Source organism: Drosophila pseudoobscura, chromosome 4, assembly GCF_009870125.1.
Source record: "Drosophila pseudoobscura strain MV-25-SWS-2005 chromosome 4, UCI_Dpse_MV25, whole genome shotgun sequence".
Lineage (NCBI taxonomy): Eukaryota > Metazoa > Arthropoda > Insecta > Diptera > Drosophilidae > Drosophila > Drosophila pseudoobscura.
The window spans coordinates 5,610,070-5,637,380 of NC_046681.1; the positions used below are offsets into that span (position 1 = coordinate 5,610,070).

The 27,311-nt window shown below is 41.8% G+C and overlaps 4 protein-coding genes across 12 annotated transcripts in view; 2 read left to right on the forward strand and 2 right to left on the reverse strand.

Moving 5' to 3' along the window:
• The window catches only part of sick (sickie), a 207,843-nt gene that overhangs the window by 109,242 nt on the left and 71,290 nt on the right, over window positions 1-27,311 (forward strand). For 7 of the 9 annotated variants that reach the window (XM_033380907.1, XM_033380909.1, XM_033380904.1 and 4 more), the window contains one exon: window positions 636-1,042. In XM_033380907.1, the coding sequence (XP_033236798.1) occupies window positions 636-1,042 (407 nt within the window). Of the gene's footprint in view, window positions 1-635; window positions 1,043-24,830; window positions 25,097-27,311 lie in introns of those variants that run through there. The other 2 variants (XM_015181240.2, XM_002133113.3) reach the window with 2 other exon arrangements.
• On the forward strand, window positions 5,392-6,876 carry LOC26533720 (actin-42A-like). The gene has a single exon (XM_015181242.2). It carries the CDS (start codon window positions 5,613-5,615, stop codon window positions 6,741-6,743), a length of 1,131 nt encoding a protein of 376 aa, XP_015036728.2. The 5' UTR covers window positions 5,392-5,612; the 3' UTR covers window positions 6,744-6,876.
• LOC6902624 (xenotropic and polytropic retrovirus receptor 1 homolog) lies at window positions 6,806-9,449 on the reverse strand. The gene is made up of 5 exons (XM_002133114.3): window positions 9,338-9,449; window positions 8,622-9,270; window positions 7,859-8,566; window positions 7,642-7,799; window positions 6,806-7,163 (listed from the first exon to the last, which is right to left on the reverse strand). Exons 1-5 carry the CDS (start codon window positions 9,404-9,406, stop codon window positions 6,894-6,896), a joined length of 1,854 nt encoding a protein of 617 aa, XP_002133150.2. The 5' UTR covers window positions 9,407-9,449; the 3' UTR covers window positions 6,806-6,893.
• On the reverse strand, window positions 9,406-11,816 carry LOC4816609 (xenotropic and polytropic retrovirus receptor 1 homolog). Its single transcript, XM_001356086.4, has 5 exons — window positions 11,603-11,816; window positions 10,871-11,537; window positions 10,103-10,810; window positions 9,885-10,051; window positions 9,406-9,832 (listed from the first exon to the last, which is right to left on the reverse strand). Exons 1-5 carry the CDS (start codon window positions 11,669-11,671, stop codon window positions 9,479-9,481), a joined length of 1,965 nt encoding a protein of 654 aa, XP_001356122.3. The 5' UTR covers window positions 11,672-11,816; the 3' UTR covers window positions 9,406-9,478.

Sequence of the window (27,311 nt, forward strand, 5' to 3'; positions counted from 1 at the left end):
AACCAATCATTTCCTAAAGTGTTTCCCATTTCCCATCGAAAGCTTAGAGAACCCGAAGAGAGAGAGAGCATCTATCAGGTCGTGTTGTGTGACCCGTGTCATTCATCATTTCCATTTTCCATTCGGTGTTGACAAATGGTAGATGGGTTCTGGGTTCTCGGGATTGAAGTCTGAAAGTCGGTCTTTATCGGCATGTCAGTGGGTTTTTAGGAGCTCTTTTTCAAGAAGTGTGCGTGAAGCAGTTAAAAAACGAAACCGTTCAAGCAAATTAGCCATAAAAAACGCATTTGTGTGCGCCAGAATTTTGGGGGGAATCGAATGACAGAATCACGACTCCGATGGCGCCTTGAAAGAACATTTCTGGAGGCCCAAAAAGAAGGCTATCTGATGCCCCAAAAGAACATTAACTGGCGGATAAAATAACGCCTCAAATTAACGGATAGAATAGCATCTCCAAAGAACGTTTTAATGATAGATTAAGTACCGGCAAAAGAAGGTTAAGCCGCTGGAGCATTTCCATTTATATTCGAGCTTTTTCCCAAGCGCTGAATCATCCTCTTAAATACCTTTAAATGTTGGAATTTTCCCCGAAATTTTGTTCATATCATTTCCATTTCGTTTCTCTTTCGTGGCAGTACGACAACGTCAATTCGTGCCTCCATGTGCTGCGCGGACAATCCGTTGGAGGCTTGGACAACATCACAACGAATGACATTTGTGCCGGCCGTCTGAAGGCAGTCCTTGCCCTTTTTTTTGCTTTGAGCCGCTTCAAGCAGCAGGCCAAGCAGACCAAATCGATTGGCGTCGGTTGTGGCAGCAGCGGAGGTGGCAGCGGCACAGCCTCCAACACGGCCCTGTCTGGTGGCTCCGTTCTGGGGATTGGCTTGGGCGGGAGTCTGAGAGCTCCTGGAACAGCGGGAACATTACTCCACGATAAGAATCAACAGGAGCAACAGCAACAGCAGCAGAAACAACAGCAACAGCAGCAAACACCTCAACAGTTGGCGCAGTCTTTGGAAAACGGCAATGAGATGGTGAACCGGTGAGTGTAAAAAATGTTTGAGTATTTATTTAATTTAAACAATTTAAACAAAATTAAATGAAAACTATATTAAAATTCAATTAATTAAATTTTCTGGGAACTACAGCGCCATAGACGCATTTCTTGGGAACTATAATATGCACTGTAGCCACCTTTTGGTGGCGCCCTTTGGCTGCAAAATTATCAACTGTATAGCGCGCCAATCGGCAATGAATGGAAACTGAAATCCTTAAATCCGCAACATAGCTCTGCAGCAACCAGTTCAGTTTCATGGCGGCGAGCTTTCGTCAGCTATCAATAACTTCATATTAACCAACGTGTGTTAACTAACAGTCAAACGCCACTGTTAATGATAACAGCTGTTAGGCCAGACATTTTCATGTCCCCGAGGAAAAAATCATACAAAATATTGCAAAATATTTCTAAAAATTTGAAATAAATGTAATAATGCATTTTATTATGATCGAAATTGTACTGACGAGCTTAAATCTAAAGAAAATTTGTCAAGAATTTTTAATAACATTATAAAGGGATATTTGTTAGGAGAATGCCGAGATATCTAAGGAAACTTTTGCCATTTGGAAAGCCCCATAACTCTAGGCTCAAACAATCCTCTAAAGTATTCAATAATAATATTAAATAAATACGTTCATATAATACGCGTGAAAGCTGACAATTTTTAAGTTTGTAAGCGTAGTAAAATATTTACTAAAACACATGAAATGCCAAAAATGTTGAAATGAATAACTTTACAAATATTTTTTGAGATATTTTAGTACTATATATGTATTATTTTGTTGGTACTTTTTATTAATTATATAGAATTATGTTTCCTTATTTTCCAAGTTAATTTATTATAATTTCTGCTGCTCTTAAAAGCGCACCTTTTTTGTGACAGCAAGCACATGTTGAGCAAATCTCCCTGATTAACTCCGCATAATTCCATTTGACTCACGAGTAAAATTCCAGTCAAACTCCCGTAAAAATGGCGCCAGCCTCCCCAAGAAAAAGAGAGTGGCCCTTTCCATTGTTCTTTTCGTCATTATTTAAAACTCCGAGCGCTTGTCAAATCCATCCAAGGAACTGCCGCTCCTGCTTGCCTCCACCCCCGAGCATATGGCATATCCAATGTCAGGGATTTCCTATGAATTTTTTTTAGACGCGCCATAAGATTTCCGGCTACGATTCGGTCGCCTTTTCCTTTTGCGCTTTTCCCCCCAGGAGGAAATTCCTAGCAAGTTTAATATGATTTATTGGTTTGTTTGCCGGAAATTACAGGCAGTTCTGGCTCTTTTCCTCACACCTCCGGCAACAGATGTCATCATCATCTACAAGAAACGGAATGAAAAATGCACGGGGAAAAGCAAACAAAAATTGGCATACTACAAATTTAAAGTGAGGAAAAATCTCCGCTTTTTTTTGGGGGGGAAAAAGTGCTTGAGTTCCTTTTGAAAAATTCAAAAACCTTGAAGACGTCCAAAATTAGAAAACTTTATTTGCCAGAGCAAATGTCTGGGGGGTTTTCTTCTGGTGTTTGTGTGTGTGTGTTTGCAACCCCTGGGGGAAATCCTTGGAGTTGTAGACAGGAAGCGGAAGCTTTTGTGTGGCTCATGCCTTCTGCCCGCCCTCCCCTCCTCGTTGGGGTTTTCTTACGGGGAAAGCCCCGTCATCGTCGTTTAACTCTGTCGCTACGTGGCGGCAACCTTTCCCCTCTCTCTGCAGTCTTATGGATACATCCTCCTTCTATCCGATTTATATATGTATGTATATATCTGTTTACATGGCAATGTGTTGATGACTTTCACTGACTATGAAATTTAAATGCGTAACGGAAATGTTTTTCGCATTTGCCAAAGGAAATACACTGAGAGGAAAATGTATTCCTTGGAATACTTTGAATAAAGTATTATTTTATCTGAAAATATTGAAGATTGAGTGTGAAAAACGCAATTGAATTGAGTGAAATGTTTTGCCAGGTAGTCATAAAGTATCTTAATGTTGAGGTACGTGTGCTGCGATCAAAAAATGTCGATGCCTTTCTACACAAATTATGTTCATTATAGTTTCTGGCTTAAGCCCACTGTATTCCACTATTCGATAGAAAATATCAACCTTTACTAGGAATAGAGCCCTTGTAACCATATAATACGTATAGAAGGCATTACGATCAATGGTTTCCTCATGAAATATGAGAATTAAACCTTAAAACACTCACAAAATAAAGCTCCAATAAACATAATAAATTTTTTCCTCTCTTGAAAAGGTATTCCCTCTTCTCTCAGTGTTTATTCCCCCATTTCGGGACCCCTTTTTTCCCCCAGTGCCTGGGCGCTATGGAAATTTGGTCGAGCAGACGCATAAATAACACAGGATTTTTACAGCCGTCCTTGGGCCTACTTCATGGTAGGGCAGCGGTGCACAGGCCATGCAGACCACGGCGCAATCCCAAGTTCATTTAAAGTTCCGCCATAAAACTTTCACTAGGGGAAAGCCGCAGCAGACTACAGGAAGAGGACTATAGCAGGCGACCATTACACGAACCGAGGCGAGCCGAACCTCTCCGGAGAGAACGTTGTTTATAATGTCTGCGGTCTGGCGACCTAGACCTAGCCATCCTCGAGGGGGGCTCCGTTGCCATTAGCGAGAGTGTCGCCAAAAGCAACCCCCAAGGGGGGCCACAGATTTACCCAATGCAATATTCAAAAGCATTTTAAACGACAAAAGCAGCTGCTACATGGATTTTGGCGGAGGGCTTCGGCAATTTAATGGTGGTAATTCGCAAGTTTTATTCTTTTAAAGCAGAGATTCGTTTCGGCGGCAAGGCAAGGCAAGGCAACAACCTGCTACATGTTGCACTGACGCACATAATTAAAGAAAACGAAAGATTTTTCAGGCAACAGCTGAGGACGATGCCACATGGCATCCCATTTATAACTCCGCAAATTGCTTTACCAGACACATTGCTATTGCTGCAATATGCTGCCTGCTTCTGGTGCTCCCCCGAAAATGTATTTATATCAGTTGTGACCGAAGTGGAAAGCTTACCCTTCCCTTCCATGCGACATTCCCATGCACTCACCCTCTCGGTTGGGGGTTGGACAAGTCCTGCGTCTACGTGCGTATGTTCCTTGGGGTTTCCGTTCTCTCTAATTTGCCTGCATTTATGCGTGACCATGAAGCAGGAGGAACAGCAGGAGCAAATCCCCCATGAACCGTGGCTAAAACTCTTACTGGATTTTACACTGAGAGAAAGAATGCAAAGACGCTTAGATGCCGAAAGAAAAGAAAGCTGGAAAGGTCTCTCAGAACAAGTTTATGGAATATGGACACTGTTTCCGCTAGACCTCGCTTTAGGTTGATCTTCTAAGAGAGTACGCGTATGAGTAGATTATATGAAGAATGAAAGAATCTTTGGATTGCATGAGATATCCGCATAAGAGAGAGAGTGTAGATAAAGGTAGTACATAGATTAGATCTTAGGGAGCAGTTCTTCCAAGGTAGACGTCATTCCTCCAAGAAGCTGCATAGGAGGAGAGATTTCCTTTGTAAAATCCACAGAAATCTCATTTAGTTCTATATCTATTTCCGTTCCAATGCCTCAGTGTATCTCCAGTCTCCATCAAAATGCAATCCCCCGTTAAATCTATGGCTACTGAACAGCAGATACACTCTACCCACTCCACTCCTCCGATTGACAAGTTGTCAAGTCCTTTCTGGCCAATACGCTCATGCATGCATCGTTTGTCCTTACTCCTGGCTCTCGGCCTTTATTCTGGCTTAACTTTTGTTGTCCTGCGGGCTGCTTGGTTTTTTCCACATGGTCTGTCTTTCGGTCCTTTGTGTCCTGTGTGTATCCTCTCTGTCCTCTGGTGTGTTGTGTTGAATTTATAATTCCATTTGTGGTTTTAATTTGCTAAATGTGAAATTAATTTTATTCAATTTCGTTCGTGTGCGTGCCCTGCAGTCATTCGTTTAAATATAGATTTAAATTGAAAGGGAATGATGGTGATTGAGGATTGAGAGAGACGCTAACGGAGTTAACAGAGTTGCCAAGGGGCTTGGAAACTGCTGGAGTGATGGTAACATTTTGTATAAGCGGAACTCTCTTCTATTTCTGCTTCAGAGCTAAAGCTTTGAGAATAAGCGATGCACCATAGACCTATAGAATCCTCTGGTAGGCTGTCAACCCTTTTTGCAGGGTTTCTATTCCCTTTCACAAGGTTGCTTTTCATTTGTTACCTTCTGTAATCGAATATTCCATGAATTTTGTGCAACTTAGCCATCCGTTACATTTCCTGTCAGGAAATCTGGATTTACTTTGAGTTTCGTTTGAGCTCAGTTCTAGTTGGGTCGTCTTTGAAACAAGTTCGTTCTCAAAAGACAAACAAATATATATTTTCTAAACACGCAAACGGGGAAAAAGTCTTACACACTTGTATATTTTCGAATTTTCGATTTAACACAAGCAAACAACAAAAAAACAAAACGGTTAACCAAAGAAAAACTAATCAAAAGCAATAGCCTTATAAAATTCTCTCTAAATTCTCCAATTAAAAGTTCGTCAGTCAAGATGTCGGACGAAGAGGTGGTCGCTCTGGTGATCGACAATGGTTCGGGGATGTGCAAGGCCGGATTTGCTGGCGACGATGCCCCACGAGCCGTCTTCCCGTCGATTGTCGGTCGTCCCCGCCATCAGGGCGTGATGGTGGGCATGGGACAGAAGGACTCGTATGTCGGGGACGAGGCACAGAGCAAGCGCGGCATCCTCACACTCAAGTATCCCATCGAGCATGGGATCGTGACAAATTGGGACGACATGGAAAAGATCTGGCATCACACGTTCTACAACGAGCTGCGAGTGGCCCCCGAGGAGCACCCCGTGCTCCTGACTGAAGCCCCATTGAATCCCAAGGCGAATCGCGAGAAGATGACCCAAATAATGTTCGAGACATTCAACACACCGGCCATGTATGTAGCCATTCAGGCGGTGCTCTCGCTGTACGCTTCTGGGCGCACCACCGGCATCGTCCTGGACTCGGGAGACGGGGTCTCGCACACTGTCCCGATCTACGAGGGGTATGCCTTGCCCCATGCCGTCCTGCGTTTGGATCTGGCCGGACGCGACCTCACCGAATACCTCATGAAGATCTTGACCGAACGGGGCTACTCTTTTACGACCACCGCTGAGCGCGAAATAGTGCGAGACATCAAGGAGAAGCTCTGCTACGTTGCCCTGGACTTTGAGCAGGAGATGGCTACGGCTGCCTCCAGCTCGGCGCTGGAAACGTCCTACGAACTGCCCGACGGGCAGGTCATAACCATCGGGAACGAGCGCTTCCGCTGTGCGGAGACCCTCTTCCAACCGTCGTTTCTCGGAATGGAGGCCTGCGGCGTCCACGAGACGACCTATAACTCCATCATGAAGTGTGATGTGGACATACGCAAGGATCTCTACGGGAACATAGTGCTTTCTGGCGGCACCACAATGTATCCGGGCATAGCCGATCGCATGCAGAAGGAGATCACGGCTCTAGCTCCCTCGACAATGAAAATCAAGATCATTGCACCGCCAGAGCGGAAGTATTCCGTTTGGATTGGGGGTTCCATTTTGGCTTCACTCTCCACCTTCCAACAGATGTGGATATCGAAGACAGAGTACGATGAGTCTGGCCCATCCATTGTGCACCGCAAATGCTTTTAAAAGACACCAAAGAAGATGCACTTTTTTACGGTGGAGAGGAACGCACTTTTATTCACATCAGATCAAAATTGATTTCGGCATAACGTTAGATACCTCGTCTTGAAGGTCACATTAAAATGAAATATATAGACTATTCCGGAAAAAGTCTCTTTAGAAATATATTTTCTTGTGCTGAGGATTCATATCCTCTTCGGAGATCCATAGATTGATGTCTCTGGTGGCACGAAAGTTGCCACAATTATACAGATGTTCGTTCTCCAAACGAAATAGGTTCCATAGAAATCGCAGGGTTATATCACAAAGGGCTCCAAAAGTCTTGCAATTGTAGGGGGTAGCATGGTCCTGGGACACTAAAAAAATTTCTAGCATCCAAAAACAACGCAGCAGGACGTCTGCTATGATAATAAAGTAATAAAAGCTCTGAAATGAAAAGGAAATTTAGAATTTGGTGTATTTTTAGAGCTCGCAAATAACCAACAAAACTTTAAGGGCCTCACGACATGCAAATACACCTTCGCTCAAGGCATCAGACTTTTTTACGTATCTTTTGAAAGCATACGGCTGTTATCGGCTCCGATACCCATTACGGAGCTTACGTATAAATTCGTAAAAAAATGTATATTGATACGTATACCTACTGATTGAGTACAGGGTTTACAAGTAGAGCTGCGGCCCTTGCCGCTCGTGTTTATCTCCTTTTTGATTCTCTTTTTCGCGGACTGGAGGGACGCAATTCATGCCTTTTGCATGTGCATTGTATGCGTGTGGCCTGTGCTCGAGAGATGAGCTCTGCAAGGCATAAGCTTCGCCTCTCTCCCTCTCACGCACACCCATATGTGGAGAGTCCCATTGTTAATGTTTTGAAGATTATTTGCGAGCTCTGTAACAGTTCTAGTACCTTTCGATAAATGAGTTTCTCGCGTAGAAATTTGTGCTCCGCTGTAAATAAACCAAAATCGTTGCGCAAATCCCAAAACGAATGATAGACGGTCCATAAAAGGGCACTAAGTATATAGCTGTAGGTCCAGGGACTATCGAATATGCTCTGGTACTGTCCTAGAGCGATTGAAGGTTTCTTAAAAGATGTATTTTTGATCGGAAAGATCTTCCCTTACCATTTGTCTCCATTTGTATGAAGGAGAAGATAACCATAACTATGGTTAGACTGTACTTGAGGGCATTCAGGCCATACCAAATGGACTTGGAAGCACTCTCCTGGAATCTTCTCGAACATTGACACAGGCGGAACCAGGCAGGAAGGATGCGCAGCACGAAAACCACATAGTCGGGCTCAAAATCAAAGGGATTGCCCAGATTGGCATAGTATCGCAAGCAGAAACGACACAGCATATAGTGATCCACCAGGCAAATGGTCAAGGAAGTAATTTGTTCGGACAACCAGAAGGCTGCAAAAGTCACATAGGAGAAAGGAGCCGTCACAATCCTGCCCAAAAGAGAAACGAGCCACATTCTGGCGTTATATTCCAAGATGCGAATGGGATTCAAGACCGCAGCAATGACTATTCCCAGAGGGATCAATGGAAAGTAGAAGGGCTTTTCCACCTCAAAGATTTCACGATGAAGAAAAGCCAAGGCGCAGAGGATCCAGCCATAAGCCAGCAGGCTGGCAATCAGCAGGACATCTGTGGGTCTCAAATGTTTCCTGGGATTCAGCTCAAAGATCAGCACATAATTAATGCCAACATTTTGCCAGATAAAAAGGTTTGTAGCCACCAAAAAGGTATACCAAATTAAGATGAAGGGTCCCCGATAGAGATGGACAAAGAGCTCACGAAATGTGGCATCTAAATCCAGAAAAATGTCTGAAAATCAATCGTAGATCAATGATATTCCAAAGATCGGTGCTATAGAACTCACATGATATCCCTGTCATGATAGCAGCGACAAAAAATAGACCCAAAAAAAGTCCTGCAAAGAAAACTCTAAAAGGATTTGGGGGTTCACCCAAAGGCGGAACCCTTAGCTTTGTCATGGCCTTGGCGCGATCTCCGTGGGCCAAGTACTCGATATAGAGATTCTCCACTTCTTCGATGAGATTATTGAGGTCCGTTTTGTTGACGAAGGGAGACGTTTCCACCACAGTTTTGTACCACAGTTGGCCTTCAGTGGAGCGGAAGTTCTTGTCGTATTTCTTGCATATTTTCCGAAACGCCGTTTGGTTCAGGGTCCTATAGTTTTGCAGGAGAATCAACATCAAGTAGAACTCACTGTAGGCACTGCGCAGACGTCGTGTGGTTTGCGGCTGCTGTTGTGGATCTCTCAGGTGGAATTGCCTCCCGCCACCGGCCTCGCGGAGGTCCGCAAGAGTGGCCTTGAACGATGTCTGCTTTCGTTGGGCTGCGGCTAGCTTTTCCTCAAAGAAAAGTTGAACTTTCACCATCTCTTGGGCGCAAGCGGTGAAGAACTCGTGTTTGACCTCCTCGAAGTATTCATTGAGCAAAACCAAGGGATAATCTCCGAAATCGGGAGCCTCATCGACCCCATTCTGTATCATTTGTTTGAGGAGCTAATGCGCAGGAGGCTTACGAGGTTAGGCTTAGAGGTTTAATGGGGATCTGTTCCGCTCTTTTTACCTCATAGTTTACGTATTGCTCGCGCCATTCATTGACCATAAGCCGGTCCAAGTTTTGACCAAATTTCATTTTTCAGCTTACAGATTTCACAGATTTTATTTAACGATAGAGAATTCAAAGAGTGATGGACATAAATCGAATTTAAAAGTACTTTTTGTCAAGTCTGGGGCTTTCCGGATCTGGGGTCGGACGCCGAGACAGTCTGCTCGAAAGACGATGATCCGACTCATCCATCATTCGTTCCAGCAGGAGTTCTTCGGTGGGATTCAAGGCTGTTAGGAAAATGTCTCGAGTGGCTCGGAATTTTCCGCAATTATTTAGATGTTCGTTCTCCAAACGCAGTAGATTCCACACAAAGCGTCGCGTTATCTCGCAAAAGATGATCAAGGACTTGCAATGGTAGACCGTGAGCACATCGAAGTGGACTAAAACTATTTCCAGAATCCAAACGAAACGAAGGAGTGTGTTTTCCAGTATAGCAAAATAATAGAACCACTGCAAAATGCACGAAAATTAAAGGAATATCTTTTAAGAAGTCGGAGCTTACCTTTGGAAAGACCAGATTCTCACGCAGAAACAGATTCTCCCGTTTCCAGATTCGAAACAAGCCAAAGTCCTGCAATAGATCCCAGCCCAGAGAGTAGACACTCGTTAAGAGGGCAGTGGAGATGTACAGCCAGGCCCAGGGATTTTGAAACATGTAATCATATTTGGCTAAGGGGAAAAGAAGGTATAAAAATGTGAAATTCAAAAGCAAACCCTCACCATTTGTCTCCATTTGTATGGTGGAAAAGACAACCACCATTATCGCAAGACAGTACTTGGCGGCATTCATCAGATACACCTTGGACTTGGATCCACTGTCCCGGTAGCGTCTCAGACACTGGGCCAGGCGGAACCAGGCTGGCAGACAACGTATGACAGCCACTCCATAGTCGGGCTCAAAGCCGTATAAATTGTCCATCTTGTTGTAGTAACGGATGTAGAAACGGACTAAATAATAATGATCAACAAGGCACAGAACCATCGAAGTCAGTTGATCGCCGACCCAAAAGTCGCCAAAGCCCACATAGAAAAACGGAGCAGCCAACACTCTCCCGAAGAGTTTCAGCAACCAAAGGCGCAAGGGAAAGTTCATGATCCGGATGGGATTGAGAAACATCACCGCCATGAGTGCCATGTATATCAACGGCAGGATGTAATACTCCTCGATGCCAAACTCATCGCTGTACAAGTATCCCAGGATAACGATGGTGCAGAGATAGCCAAAGAAACAGACTATTTCTAGGACGTCCAGGAAGCCCACATGATTCCTGGGTTCCACTTCGAAAATGAGGACATGATTGATGCCAACTTTTTGCCATATGCCCACATTGAGAGCCAAGTAAATTCCGTAAACGACGAGCATTATAGGGCCACGTAGAAGACTGACAAACATGAATTCGAATCCGGGTTTTAGATCCAAGCTGAACCCTAGAAAAAGAAGGCGAGATATATCTCGGGAAAGGGTCTTTGAGGTCTGGAAGGACTTACATGATATCACACTCATGACAGCACCTACAATGAACAGCCCTAGAAACAGACCAGCAAAGAAAACCCTCGTTGGCGAAGTCTTTTCACCCAAAGGGGGAACCCTTAGCTTGGCCATGGCCTTGGATCTATCGCCATTTGCCAGATATCCCGTGTAGAGATCCTCCACGGATGTTACCATTGCCGTAAGCTCCGTGGTCCTGGCAAACTCAGCATAAAGAGCATTGTCATGGAACCAGGAAGCGCCCTCACTGGATCTTATGTACTTGTCGTACTTCTTGCATATCTTACGGAAGGCCGTCTGATTGAGCGTTTGATAGTTCTGCAGCATGATCAAGCTCAAGTAGAATTCAGTGCTGGCCAAACGGAGCTTCCTCTGGGACAGGGGCTTCCGTTGCCCCCCATCGTCCAAGTGCATTTTGCTCTTGGCATGTCCTAGGGGATCCCGATGTCGATCGGACACCAGAAACTGATACTTCAGGGTGGCCAGCTTTCGACGCGCCTCGGATATCTTTTGCTTGAAGAACTCGTTCACGCGATTCAGTTCCTCCAGGCAGGTGGAAAAGAACAGTGTCTCAAAGTCGTTGAAATAGGATTCAATCTCAAAGCTAGAGGCTTCCTTGGGATCGGGTGCATTCTCTGTGGCCTCGCGGATCATTGCTTTAAGATCCTGCAGGGATATAGTGTTCATAAGGCGGAAAATGGTGTGAAAATTGGTTCTTTCTGGGGCCTTACCGCGTAGTTCATGTACTGCTGACGCCATTCGCTGGTCAAAAGGCTCTCGAATGTTTTTCCGAACTTCATTTTGTGGCTCTAATGAATAAATATTTTCCTGCGAGATTTCTACTTTGAATTTCTACAAAGTTTTGATAGGAAATGAAACGTCCAGGGTCTTTATAGAACGGATAAATTATAGCTCTCAGAAAGGAGTTCTATGAATGGTTTTTTTGAAACTGAAAACCCTTAGACTTTTAAAGATTAGGTAGCTTTGTCTCTGTACAATTTTCGTTCTTTTAGGCTTTTTTTTCATAATAGACATAGACAACCCTGCTCAATGATTATCTTTAATCAGGCGCCATGTTTACGCCCATATTTTCTATAAATCAAACAAAAATTGGCTGTAGAAATCCGTCGCCCCTGGAAATATAACCGTAGGATAGATGATGGTTCATCCCTTTCGAGTCCCTGCTCGCTTCAGATATTTCTGTCTAAAGGATGGGAGTTTCAAATCGCTCTGCAAAGGATGCTCATCTCTATAGGACGAGGACTCTCTCTACCTTTTTCCCCGAAGGATGAGCCACTCTTCGCCATTGTCCTCGCGGACAGACAGAATCCACGCGCAAATTTTGACATGCGTTTCCCTTTCCCATATTCTGCCACCATTTGACATTTTTCGCCTTTGTTTTCGAGCGTCCGCCGTCCGCAAAAACTCTACACAGACCCTGCCACAGGACTCCTTCTTCTGTGCAGGCTTTAATGTATTCCTGTTACCCGTTTTCCCCCCTGTTTTCCGCTCGGTTTTCAAGTGGACATCATTTTGAAGTCGACTGATTTTCAGGGTATTATTAAAAATTCACTCGGCAAAGAGGGGATGTTCGTTCTTTCGGTGGCGCCTCAAATCAACACCCACAATTCGATTCGATGTAGCAGTGTGGCTGCCACAGCCACTGCCACAGCCATTAGTCATAAGAAAAGAAAATTGGGGAGCAGAAAAATGTCGTCTACAGGCATTCGATGGATGAGTGAGCGGGGGAACCCCCAGGATGCCCTTTCCTCACAATCGTCATCATCAAAGCAGGCATTCATGCTGCCTCCACTGCTGCCCCTCTCTGTCTGCCTCGCAATGTGAAAAATGTGAAACAATTGCAACGATGATTACTTTTTCCAACAGTTTTCCCCTCCCCCATCCAGCAACAGTTTTCCCTCCTCTCGCTGTTGTTGTTGCTGTTTTTTGGCCGTAAAGGAAAATTGAATTGCCAGCAGTGGGCGGGCCATGAAGTTTGTCTTGCCCTCGGGGGACTCTTTTGGCCATCCCCCGTCTGGTAGAGCAGAGAACCCCCCTCGGAACCGCAAATGAGAGACAGATGAAAAACAGGTGAAGCCCATAATTATATGCTAAATACTTCGGGTAATTAACTCCCTTGGGAAAACATTAACTATTTGAAGTACTTGATTAACGTCGGATGATGCTGATGAAGCCCTCTATAAATTCTGGAAGCTGGCTAATAAACGGAACCAAACCGTAAAACGGAAAGTGGCAACATGTGCAAAATATTCCCCCAAAACCAGATCCATCCATCAGTCACGCAGTCAGCCAGTCAGTCAGTCAGTCAGAGTCTCCTTCAAACCAGCAGAGGAAAACGAAAACGTTGCTGCCATGTCAGCAATGTTAGCTTTATTTTTTAGGTATACCCTGTAGTTTTAGGGAGGATTTTAAGACTAGATGAGGCCATAGGGAAGCAAGGAATGATGCATATGATGATGGACTATAAAAGAAGATAAGAAGAACTTAGAATTCTAAGTTCTTTTGACTTTCAAAGAGATATTTAAATGTGCCTCGACAAAAACATTCCAATAATTTCTTAGATGGTGTTTTTAGTTCTTAGTGTTTTTAAAGGTACTTAATATCTTGCAGATTTTTTAATATAATCTCAATTAAATCTTCCTTCCTTCGTTAAGGAACATTTTGAAAAGAAAATCTGAATAAATACACTAGCAAATATTTCCTTAAGAGTGTATTTATTTTCAGAAATTGTTAAGGAACTATACGAATATTTAGCTCCCCATTAAAACTAAGTAAATATCAGTCAAACCGTTTTTGCCGAGGCACAGTACTAAAATGTATCTTTTATGTTACGTTACGATAGAGCTTCAAAATTATTTATAAAAGCTCTTCGACGCCCGTACTTACTGGGTATTTTTTGATCCAAACACTTGACTGTCCATTGCCCTAATGTCCTTTTTTATGTGGTTTTTCCACGCTGGACAACAATAACCAGCAGGCAAATAAAAATATTTGCATAGACAAACCGTTGAACAATTGAATAGACGACGGGAAAGTGAACATTTCTCATGGCAGCTGGGGATAGGACACTGGTCCTGTGGGTGGGCAGTCTAGGAGGTCCAAGGGGATATATAAAATGAAAAGTAAACATTGCAATGTCCGCCGTTTTTTGCCATTGAAATGATAAAGTGCCAGAGCGACTCCCGCGCACTGAAAGGAGGAGTAGTAGGGTCGCCCATTGAAAGAGGAGCAGGACTGGAGCAGGACAGGGTACTGGACTTCCTCTCTGAACGAAAAATCCCCCGCCTGAAAGAGTAGTACGATACGAACACGAAAGGCAATAAAATGCATGCTTAGTGTTTTTGCAACATCAGGGGGGGGGGGGCTTAATGGCATTAGTATGGGGCGCCACATCGCTGGGTGGAACATTCAGTCTGGAGCTCCCATCTGGCAGCCCGCATATCCGTATGTTTTGTGTGGCAACTCGAGCGAAAGCCTTTTCATGGTCTTTGGATTTGTCTAAACAAAGATTTATTGGATCTAGTTTTACTTTTTATTTTTCGGGCAGGAGTGCAGGCAGGTTGTTTATTCTTTTCGCTTTTAACTGATTGTAGTTTTAAACACTTTTTTGGGGGGAGAGAAAGTGGTGGACGGTTTTAGAAAGTGTTTGTAGAGGGTACTAGAAGTTTTTGTTTTGATATTTTGTTAAATAAAACCTAGTGAAATCCCTTTCAGTTGTTTAAATATTCAATACCTATGAGAACTGATTACTTTGCTATTGACAAAATTCTTAGATATGAAGAGCAATAAAATATTAAAAATGGCACACTTTAAAGCCAAAATGATAGAGATATTCCATTAGACAGGCCAATTCCCCATTCCCCTAATCTCTGGAAATAGTCTATCACCTTCTTTTACCGCAATTCATCTTTCAACTTTGATTTAATCTCGAATAATACAATTAATTAACATTAATATGCTAAAAAGCCACTCAATCATAGTCATATCTCCACAAAAAACCTATCTTTATAGTCGTGACATTAACACGAACACTAATTGCACTCGGAAAAAACAATATCTTACCCATAATTTTCATTTCATTTGTAAAAGTTGTTTGTGGATAGTTCCCCCGGACTCTGCGCTTTTTTCCCGCTTAATCGCGCGAGTGGCAACTTTCATTGCCGCCCACTAGAAAAGAAAATCCACAATCCGAAACACACCCAAAACTTCAATTATGGCCCCCGCCCCTGCCCTGCTCTAATGCCAACACTTTCAATCCGCAACTCGTTTCGGCCATTCAATCATTTTGGCAATTTCGAATGAATTCGGGGCGATACATCGCACATGCTGGTAATTGCAATCATCTTTCGACACGCTGCACAACATTGGGTGCCGGCCCGTGCATTGGCAATAAACTTCAGGTTCAATAATGGAAAAACGAGCGAAAAAGAAAGCCTTTTGGCACGGAGACAACTGTATACCCTTACGTGGGAAATTTCGGTAAATGAATGTGTCTATTGATACAGATTGGAGCTTTCTATTTCGTTAACTTACGTTTCGATCCAAGTAGAAACGCAGAATAGCCGAGGTGCGCTCCTGTATGACGCGTGACACATGCATATGCATGGATGAAACCGAGAATATATGCTTTATTGACTGTACTCTTCCTTTCCATACATGTATACATATCTGTTTCCAGTAGTTAATTTGAGCCTTCTTTTGTGCTCAGCAAACATCAAACCATAACATGCATACCCTCGCCAGAGGAGAGAATATAAAAACCAACACGAAACTACGTCTTAAACTACATTGAACAAGTCGGAGCCAGAGTTGGAGTCTGGAGTCTCGGAGTGTGCCTGATCGGCTTAGTGTCAAAACGAGTTTCCCCCAATTGAAATTAAGCTCAATGATTAAACAATTTTACTCAACTACTTTGATCCCCTGCTCGTATCTTTTCTTTTCTCTACTTTGCGACATTTTATGTGGCACGAAACTATGTATTTGTGATAATTGCTTACTTTGTTAAATTGCCCTGCGATTTGTTTGCGGGGCCAGGCAGCCATAACTTTGGCCCCCGACGTTAATTGGTCGTTTTTTCTGTTGAGTTGGCCCCCCCGAGTAGGGGGGAGCCGGGCGACATGTGCATTGAACTTCAGAGATCCAGAGCGCCCGCCAACTCGGCCCCAAGAGCCAGGCTAGCCAAGTATTTTTAGACCCGACAAATGCAGGAGGCAGCAATAGAAGAGAAAAGAGGTTTGCGGTCTAACTTAATTTGATTTTAAATTTGAATTTTAGCCGCCAAATTAAGACAATTAAGATCAGCCCATTTCATAACGGTACGCAGCTGAGAGAACGCACTGGGCCGTTAGGTCCCTCTTGCTCTCTTTTGTTGGGATCTGTTCTCTATTTCGTGATGGGATATCCTCTCTTTGTGGAAGTTTTTTCCCTCGCCACAATGTCCTTTTTCAGCTCAACAATGTCCCTAAATTCCACACTCACTTACGTTTTCTGGCAACATTCACTTTGTATGGGCCAGACTCATGTGCCGTGAAATCGAGCAGCATTGTTCCTCAACATACTGCGGATTCAGCAACATTTTGAATACCCTGTGGAAATGGATGCTCTGGAATTAAGAAAATATTTGTCATCTAATGCACCAATAAAGGCCAAAACTAGTCAGTTTCTGTTGAAAAGATATTTCAACGATATTTTGAGGGTTGTGGTCTTCTTACAGAAACAAAGAATGGGTATCGGGGTCGAGATATATTCAAAAGACCCTAATCATATGCCACAATATATTTAAAACACAACAATCTGTGATAATTTCTATATTAATTACGTTTTAAAACAGCTTGGAAAAAAGATTCTTCATTTATATTAACGAAATAGGGTATACCTGTGCCCAAACTCCGGTTGACGTGACATTCCATACTCACTTACGTTGCCACTGTTGTTTTGTTGACCTTTTTTGTTTAAACCTTGCTATGGCTAAATGTTCTATACAGCTGGGAATATTCGACGGAAGATCAAAAGCAAGGAATAAATAAATTAGAAGTTGAAGTCGTCAGTATATTTACGGTATATTTTTTAAACGAGACGGCATGTTTCGGTATATTTCTGACGGTCGGACGGTATATTTTATCGATAAGTCCCACAGTTTTTCAACGGCTTTTGCAGCGTCAACAGCGTCGCGCGCGCGTTTGGTTGTGGATTTTTGCTTGTTTGTTTGTTTTCATCGGGAAATACGTAAAACACGCGTAAATAAATGGCGGCAAAGCTAAAAAGCGTGTGAAAAAGATTGATTAACGAGGGAAATATCACCAAAAAGATTGATTAATGAGAAATTATCAAGGAAAAGTTGGTTTCATGAAAAATCTTGATTGAAGAATTTGATTAACGGGAAATAATCAGACAAAAGTGCCAAAAAATAATGTGAATGTGTCAAGTGATAGCAGATATTTTTGAAGAATTTACTGCGAATAACGCATATACTCGTATAAAAAGTTTGTTCTCATGATGTGCCCCAATCTGTTGCATACTTAATAGCTTTGTCTGATTATAATCATCAGCACCATACTCACCATCTCTGGGTATAATTAACGCCTTATCGCATTGCACACAAATTAAAAAGGCTTAAGAGCAGACAGGCTCCAGGGCCCAAAACTGTGGCCAAAAACCAGACAATGTATTCTCCCTGGACCACCATCCTAGAGATAAAAGTCGTGCGTTATTTATAGTATCGTATCTCTCCCCACCATAAAAAACTGCATTCAGTGCGGCGTTTGGGGACCCAAAGTTTTTCTGAAATGAAAAAAAAGTTGCCTGAATGTTGAGTTCTACATTGTTTGAAATGAGAATTTCCTTCATTTTTGTGGTTAGTGAAAGTGTGGTGGGTGAAAGTGGGATGTGCATGATTAATTTTTGAAGATTAAATTATTTAGAATTTTTGCATGCAATTAAACCTGTTTTTAAGGTGCTTTACGTGATTTTTGGATCAGGAGAGAAGTCTAAAGAAAATGTGTGGATGGATTATGATGGATTATTATTTATTTGTATGCGATTTCTGGGAACTCTGGATGAGTCGTAGTTTTTAAAGATGTCTTATGATGCAATTTTACGCCTTTATTTTGAGATTTTGGTCATACAAAGACCTATGTTAAAGTATATCAGGTTTGATGATCGTAAGAGATAGATTTCAGAATCCTCTGTGATTTTTCTAAAAAATATTTATACAACAATCCCTTGGATTTCTATCAATTTTCTCCTTTATTTTCCCCACTAGCCATCTCGTAGACATCTCTCCAATCTCTAAACGAAATCATTCATCCCAAAAACCATCCTCATTTTGTGGTCAAAGTTGAACGAACCGATAAAAATCCATAGAAATTTCACAGACTATCATATCTGAAGCCTTCCTATCCGTATCAGCCACTTCCTCTGCCCGATTCCACCCCCATTTACCACCTTTCCGAATGACTGACTCGAAAGTTCTAACAATTTAAAGAAAATGAGAGTTTGCAACAGAGTTTGCTGCCAGAGTGTGCCCCCCGTCAAACGGTAGGTAATTAGTGGCAGACAATGGATAGACATCCAATCCAGATCCAGAGAGACGGACGGGGTGCTAATCTTCATTGTCATCGGTGCTGGGATCACAGATGCTGCAGAAGGCTGGTTCTCAACCGGTTTTTATGTGTGTCTTTTTTCGAGGCGCGTGTCTTCAATTAATCACCGCTACGAATCGGTTTGGGGCGCTCGCTTCAGAGCTTCTTCAAGCGCATTCGCTTGATTCGCTTCCATTCCCTAATTTAATTTTATTCAAGTGGCAGCTGAGTCCAAAAGGATTATGCTTCCTTCAGGCAGCAGCAGTAGCAGCAGCCACTGAAGCTAATTATGGTTGAGCCACAAGTTGAGCAAACACATTCCCCAAAGAACATTCTCGGAAGGAGTCTGACTTGGGGACTCTCTTTCAATTTTCCTCCTCAAGCTCTGCCATTGACATCTGACAAACTGACAAGCGGGTAACAGGCGCTGTTAAAATCCTGTTCTACTCTACTCGTAAAGGGAGCATTGAACCCACCACTCGAATCGAACTCTAAATCAAAATCGAGTCCAAAAGCCCCGTCGCAGTCACACACTGGAAATCTGAGATATCAGAAAGCAAGCTGTCAAATTATCAAACAGAAGCCGAGACGAGACCTAGGGAAGGGGTGTGTGCCAGCCACACCATAATGTAAAATCAATTGCGGAGGGAGGTACGGTACGTGTACTCCTTTGGAGGGTACTCCCTCCCACAGCATTGAGTAATGATAGGGGCCCTCTGTGTGCCTCAAGCGTGTGAATGATCTCTCTGAGGGAGGAATGAATAATCTCTGAGGTAGCAGACAGACGGAGGGAGCAATATTTATTATTAGTTGATGGAGTTGATGGCCGCGTTCCCCTAATGATTTAATTATGATAATGCTAATGGCCAAAGGGGGTTGGAATCGTAGGGTAATATACACAAATGCCATGAAATTCATAGAGGTTAAGCATGACAATTAGGGAATATGACAATTATATGGCATTGGAATTCGACAAACGAATTATGAAATAGTTTTGAGAGTTTTTCTAGAAAAGAAGATTAAAATAAAGTTTAAATTATTTTTGGCCCAAAATAACGATAATTCCGTGTAAACTTAGTTCAACAAACCCCTAACTTTCGAACTCTGTAAAACCATACAAGCTTCAACTTTCAATGCAATTATTTATGATTTATGGCTAACAAAAGTCCATTAAAAGTTAACTACCAAAGCATCGCATACCCTAACTCAATTTACATTACCATTACGAGTATTTGTATACAATCCATCATTTGCAATGTCTTTTTTCCATTCTAATTTTATGCAAATTGCTTGACAACAACTTTTTTTGCAAAACTCTGTATATAGACATGAAGTTGGGCAACGTTGCATGCCCCATACCAGACCATATAGTATTGTACGAGAGAGACCACCCAGGCAGATGGTTTCCCGTCATTTTTATTAAGAAATACTTATGGTATATTGAAAATATTGATTATCTTGATGCGTTTCTTGTCGCCTTGTCAATTGGTTAGCGATCGAGATCCCCCACCCAGGCAGAGCTCACGGAAATGTCAATTGAAAACTTCAAAAGACACGAACGATTATGAAATATTGTACGAGTATATATCTGATTTATATGCAAGATGTAGGCCGCACCTCTTCCATTGATCTTTCGGGTTGGCGGCGGCCCTTTTGCCTTTCCAGCAATTAATTGGTTGACTGGCAACAGACTCGGAAAAGGGGTTAAACGCTCGGGAAAAACAAATGTCACTTTGAGTTACCCAAAAAAAATAAAAAGCTAAACAGCGAGAAAAACATTTAAATCGTGGCAACCTACCTAGGCATTTGCCCTCCTTAGCTGCCACCATCTCCATCTCCCCACTTCTGCTGCTGCTGCTGCTGCTCCACCTTCCTTCATTCAATGCAAAACGGCGTGACAAATTGTTGATTTGCTCTGACATACATATAGAAGAGAAGAAAAATACTTTTGTCTTTGGGTTTTCCTTTAGGATAGGTACCTTCTAGTCGTGGGGATGGAGGGTAGATTGGTTTATGAGAAGTGTTGGTTGTTTGAAAGAAAATATACCAAGAATACCCTACAAAAGGGAATGCAATAGTCTCCATAGCCGAAGCATGCGTTTTGCCCTCTCCTACTTACCTTTGCTTTCCCGAACTGTATCGACGGGAGCGCATCGTCTTTGGCAAGTTACCATATGAAGGTGAGCGATCTCTTGCGATCTCACTCAATCACACTCACACTCTCTCTCACAGTTTTGTCGTTCAATTATCAATATCAAAGTCTAGTTTTCGCACATTTCGAGCATAAATGGGTTGAAAGCAGATTAAAGCTTCGTCTAATATTGTTAATAAGTGAGTTTGCCGAGTGCCGTAAATGGATACAGTAAGAAAACAAACAAAAATATTTAAATACAATTAAAATTGAATTTATACAAAAATGTGTGTCCAAGAAACACTTTCATTCTAGAGGGTATCTTCCAGTCCTCACACCAGACCCCACTTTTATTTGTCTCTTTTTCCTTTGTTTTTCCACTTTGTATATTTAAGCGGAAGCTAAAAGACTCTTTTCAACTTGATTTCTGCTCCATAAACTTGTCTATTTTCGTTTGGGTCCCCACTGCTCGCTGGAGCGCGAAAGGCAATCCCCTCATCTGTCCGCGCTGTTTCCACTATACAGAAATCCACCCGCTCCTCCTTATGGGTTCCCCTTCTTGCATGTGGGGGGATTTTTAACAAAAAATTTGGAGCAGCACGTGCATTTGCACGTTTTGAATTTGTTTCTCTCCTCTGTACGCTCTCTGGGGCTGCTTATGGCCTCCGTTGTCTATATGCCTCAGCTCAGCCTTTTGTTTATATTTAGATGGAAGTACTTTTTTTCGTCGGTTTCAAGATGGGGATTGAGGCGAGGACTTGGAGGAGGGACTGGGACTCGTGTCAGTTTTTTTTTGCCATAAATCTCATCAGAATTTATTTGTTAAAGCCAAAGACGAAGTTGGGGTTTTTGATATGCATTGCATGTGCGCTTTGAAGCGCCACACTCTGGAGTTTGGTGATAGGGAGGGAGTTCCACAGTTCCAGCGAGTGATTGAACGTTTGCATTGTTAGATTTATGGACCGAGACCGAGACGACGTACAGCCCAAGACAATGCCAACAAATCCAAATGAGTTACAAGGTTCTGGTCAGGGATCAGGAACAAAGAAGAAAGAATTTTTTGGGGAGTGTATGTACCACCTCTTGGACCCCGTATCCCATTACTTTGCTGTGTGAACTTCCTTTCAAAATTGCATTCTGACAACCTTAGAGAACCCCCCTAGACACAGGCCCTTTGTTATTTATCCCCCTCTTGGGCGATTAGAAACTTCTGTTTCGTGACGAGAACAATTCCTATGGCTATTATTATATGGTTAGCAGATTGTACACTGAGAAAAAAACTCTTCCTAGAATCAAGCATCTAAAGAGTATAATTTCATTTTAGAATATTTATTTTTCTCAGTGCAATATCAGATACATGAGTGTGTGTATCTTTAACTTTTTGCCACTTCTTTGCTGCATATTAAAATAATTTTCCCTTGGCCAACTTGGAGGCAAGATTGTACGTGACTAAACGTCAATTTCCACTCTATCGCTCTGTCCCTTTGGCTATGGAAAATGCATTTTCAAAAACCGATTTTAATAATTCCTTCGAGCGCCTCCTTGGGCCTCCTCCGCCTCCCCTCGAGTAAGTGGCGGCATAGATAAGACCTGAGTAAACTTCTCTCCTAACCCCCCGGCCTTCTGGCCACTTTTTATGCAGTGTGCAAAAAGTGCAATGCTCTGATAAGAATATCAGCTTGTCCTTCCACTCAAAAGTTTCCTCAACTGCAGGGCCGTCGGCATTTTAAGTGTGTCAAAAAAGTTGCCGCTTCCAAGTTGTGTACGTGATATTCCCTGAATCGAACGATTAGTTATAGGATGTAAAGAGAATGGCAGGGGGGATGGGATGATTGGTCACAGTATTGGAAATTATTTGATGGGCAATGTAATAAAGAGTTTGCGTCAACGCTGGTTTCCGAGGGTGGTTGAGGCTATGAAGTGGCTTATGATTCGTTTCTGAAGAGCATTTGAAGTAACTAGGGAATTCGAGACGATTACGGTTTGTTAGAGAGTACATTTGAGTGCTTAATCTTCAGGAAATTGGCATAGTAATATACCGATACCCTACACCCCACACTAGGGCATACAAAGGTGTCCATAGCCGAAGCCTGCTTTCGGTTTTTGTTTTCCTCACACCCTCTCTTTCTTTTCTTAATTGGTCTGCACTTTATTTCAAGAGCAGAGCGCATCTTCACTGACAAGTGGTTACCATGTGGGGGTGAGGAGCTCTCCCGAGCTCCCTCTCTCTGGCTCTCCTTGTGTTCGGCAGCCAACGCGTTGGGCAGCTGTCACAAGGGCGATCTCTAGCAATGTCGCACCTCACAGAAATATACCTTCTCTCAATGCGCAGCGGTTGAATTTAACCGTTTCTTTAATCGTATTTAAGGAGAGTATTTAAGACCAATAATGATCATGCCACATTTCATTTCGTCTATATTGCCCACATCATCTTGTGTGAAAAGCCTAACCGTTCTTAAGTGTTCATTCCACAAATTTATACCATTTATCCCGAGAGCCAGAGCCCTGCACAATGTGCATAGATTTGTATTGATACCCGTTTCGCTTCCTGTTCCACATTCTCTCCTTTGGTTCCAGCTACGCCTGTCAGGCACTTCATGCCCCAAAGAGCCATACAAGTCGAGACTTGAGTGACAAACAACAAACAAGCAACAACAATTTGCAACAATTTATGAAAATTATGCAGTCGACAGACGAGAGGCGACAACGACAGTTGAGTGGTTTTTGCCTATGGGCAGAGTCTAGAACCGAGGCAGAGCAGAGAGTCTGTGGTCTGGGACTCTTGGTTTCTATCGTTTGTTGATTGTCGTAATTGTTGCTGTGACAGTTTGATTATGCAACTGTGGCAAACTTTCAATAAATCACATAAATTTACCCATAAGTCAAAACGTGGAAGAAACGAACTGACAATCCCCTGTGCACGTGTCGAATCCCTCGTTACATTTATCGTATCGAATCCCAGCCCTGTGTTCCCATTACATTTTACGACAAATTGATTAAGCTTGAAGTTCGCACCCTTAACGTAGCTTTAGGAAAAAATATGACCACTTTTAGAGCATTTAGCAGGCACTTGAAAAATTCCGAAAAAGCAAGGAATATCCCCCTTTCAGTGGGACGGCAGGACGGCAGCCCAATCACGTGTCACGCACACGTGCGTATTATTTACACGCAATATTTCTTTTGTATTTCGGTGGGCTTTTTCTCCATTTTCCATTCGTGTAATTGAAGTTATTGATTTTCATGTCAAGCTTTGTTTCGAAAAAAAGAGCAAAAATTCTGGGCGGCATCTTCAAGCTGGTGTACACCCCTTAGATGCTTTTTTTGGGGTTTCTATCCCTCGATTAGCCGCATCGGCAGCAGCAGTCATACATCAAAAACAAATGCCGGAACGTCTGGTCTTCCGTTCCCCTGGTTTGCACGGAAGTTGCAAATATGTTCACTTAATTGCATTAAGTTCTCGTTTCAACCCCAGTTGTACATTTGGGTTAAGATCAAAGTGCTGTGCAAACATTTCGTTGCCGTTTTTGGACATCCCAAAATGAATTACTCCATATTTTTTTTCGGGTCGAGGGCGTTGCCACCAGACATTTGTTTGATTTGAGTAAATTTTTGGCTCTGGTTTGGGCATTTTTCTCCCCCAAAAACTTAATTGCAAACTAATTACACAAAGTAAATAGTACGCTCGGGGGTCGACTTAGTCATAATTAGTGTGAAAATGGAATGTTTATCTGATTAAATTGGAATAATGGAGTGAATGGAACGAAGAATCGGACGAGTGCGTGTCCCTAAATGAGTTGGGGATACTATTAGCTTTCAGGCAGTCAATGATTTGATTTTGGGGAATGTTTTAGAAGGGATATTGTTGAAAAACCATTGGTAAAGCCGTAGAATTTTATATAAATCTATAAATTTGATTAGAGTAAGGGAAAACGGTCCTAAGAAGCCATTAATTATGCAACATTACCATAAAAACATACAAATTCCAATACCTTTAAAAAAATTTTTGAATACTATTTACTCGATGACAAAATATTTAAAGTTACCAAAAATATTCTAATAAATTTAACCTATCAAAAGAATGTTTATAAAACGCGACAAATATTTATAATTATTTACTAAACGTTCCATTTCCTAAAATATTTTTTCTTCCCTGAAAAGATTAAAAACTATCAACAAATATTTTTGTATAAGTCTTAAACGCAAAAAACAACTCAAAAAATAAAAACACCACACAAATCTTCCAATAAAAATTTCCAAGCGAAAATAAACCTCAAAAAAACATAATGTAAGAAAAAACAACTGAAAACCACAGCTAAATCAGTGCCAAAGCAGCATCTAAATGCCAAAATCAACTTAGTTTTTAAACTCAATAAATTAACAAAAAAAAAAAGAAGAAAAATGGGCAATACATCGTCCTCATCATCGGGATCGCATGGTGGGGGCAAGAGTTCACGCAAATGTCGAAGTCTACCCAACTCTCCGGATGTCAGAAGGTAAAACGTTTTCGGTATTTTTAAATCATACCATAGATTTTCCAAAGAAATGTCATTTGCTTTGGGGCCGCACTAATGAGTATCATTATGCGTACGAAAAGCATTTGAATTAAGCCGAATGTCAGCACAATAAATCAGGAGAGCACTCCTACCATGAATCAGAAAAAAAAAAAACAGAAAACAAACTTCCACAAAATTTACGATAATTTCCCAGATATTTATAGAATGGATTCAGAGCTTTCCCACTCCATAAATGTAGTGTTTTTCCTTTTTCCGGGGCGTCTGTGAGGCTAATGGAAATGACATTTTGTGGTTTCTTCTCAAAGATGTATGCCGGCAAGTGCAAATTTTCCCAGCTTTTCTTCTACTTCTCAGAGTGAAGGAACGATTCATAATTAATGTTTGCTCTATATCTTTGTTTGTGGTTTGTCTCTAAATATTTCTTGTGTGGTTTAATGTTATTCCATGTCTGGAGGTGCCGAAAGAAACACCAGAATACGATGCAACACGCAACTGAATTGTCTCTCGCGGAACCAGAACTTCAATGAAAATCTTGGCTGCCAGCCAGACGAAATGGCTTCTACATATATAAATATTCCTGGAGCCCTCGAGTTTGTTGCCCTATCTTTTGCCTCACATTACATAATCATCAGCGATCGTTGGAAATATTATTCAGAAATATATCAAAGTGCATTTTTGATAGCAACACCCCCTGGAAAATGACTCCCAAAAACCAACCACCATATCGAAAAACCTTTCATTTAGGATTGAAATGGTGTGACACTTACTCGCTCTCTCTCACTCTCTCTCCCTTTCTGGTTCTCCCTTCGTCCAGAGTCAATAAATAAAACATTTGCCGAAAAGTTGCATAATTGAAAAGGAGCGGAATCCAAAACCAAATGTTTGGGCATCCCGTCTGGTGCTACTTATCGGAAGGCACAGGGCACAGGACCACCCTTCGAAAACTCCCTAGGAACAACCCCCTGGAAACACACACGCATGGAAAACCCCAAATAAACAACGCAGAATGTTGTCAGCTGCATTTGGAATTTGGTTTTTGGGTGAGAAAAATGATTACAGAGGCAGATACTATATCTGGGATGCAAGGAAACAATTTGGAAACTAACTCTAGATGACTAGGAAGTGAACTTAGAGACTGAATGGAGATCTTCATTGAAAGAGGAGATTAACTAACGAAAAACAGAACTTAAATCGCTTCCAAATACAAAAGATTTACTGCCAACAGAACTGCGAATGATCTTTGACTAGAACTGTAATCGTAAATTGTACTTCCATTTATGTGGCAGAATTTTCTAAAAATAACCCAGAAGAGATGAAATCGTAAACGACAGAAGAAACTGCAAATTATGTTTAATATTTAATGACTCTATAAAGAACTTGAAGACTTATCCCCTATTTTAAATGTCTGTAGTAATTTATGGGCTTTGACTAAATATAAAACAAAGAAATTAAATAAAAACATAATTTGTTTTTTTTTTTTTAAATGGGATAAATCATTTATTAGTATATTTTAGTGATAGGTTCTTATTGCTTACGTAAAATATAATTTAAAATATATTTCTAAAAGGTTTCTCAACATATATTTAGTCTTAATATATTTATTCAGACAAATAATATTTTTAATGGTTTTTAGTGACTGTATTCTGAAGATTCATTTTTTTTATATACAAAAAAATACTTATAAGCCGTATTAATATTCTACTAGGAATAATCCTCTATGAGATGTTCTTCATTAATTCTACCTCTAAAAGTGGCTTCTACTCTTCCAAAACTATCTTCCGCTCTAGAAATTCGCTGCCGTTTTCTAGAAGTTATTTAATTTTTAAAGATAAACCAACAAACGAGTACATTTCATGCGGTATTCCATTGATTCTGGGTTTTGAAAGAAGTCGTCTACTCTCATAAAGCGAGTGTGTCACAAACCGCCCCTTAAAAAAGGTGTAATTTCTAGCCCATCCCCTAATGATACTCTACTCCTTGTACTTATATGGAGGCTATGTGCGAAACACACACAGAAAGAGTGGAAGTGGAAGCTGCTACTTGAGTTTTGTGGCAAGTGTTGGAGGAGAGCCGAGCCTTCTCTGCTGGGCCTTCAGAGTCCCTTTAGCTTTTGCCACCACTTGATGATGTAGCTTCTTGTTTGTTTGTTTGGGGCCACTCTCCATTTGCGGCTGCTACTGCTACTGCTACTGCT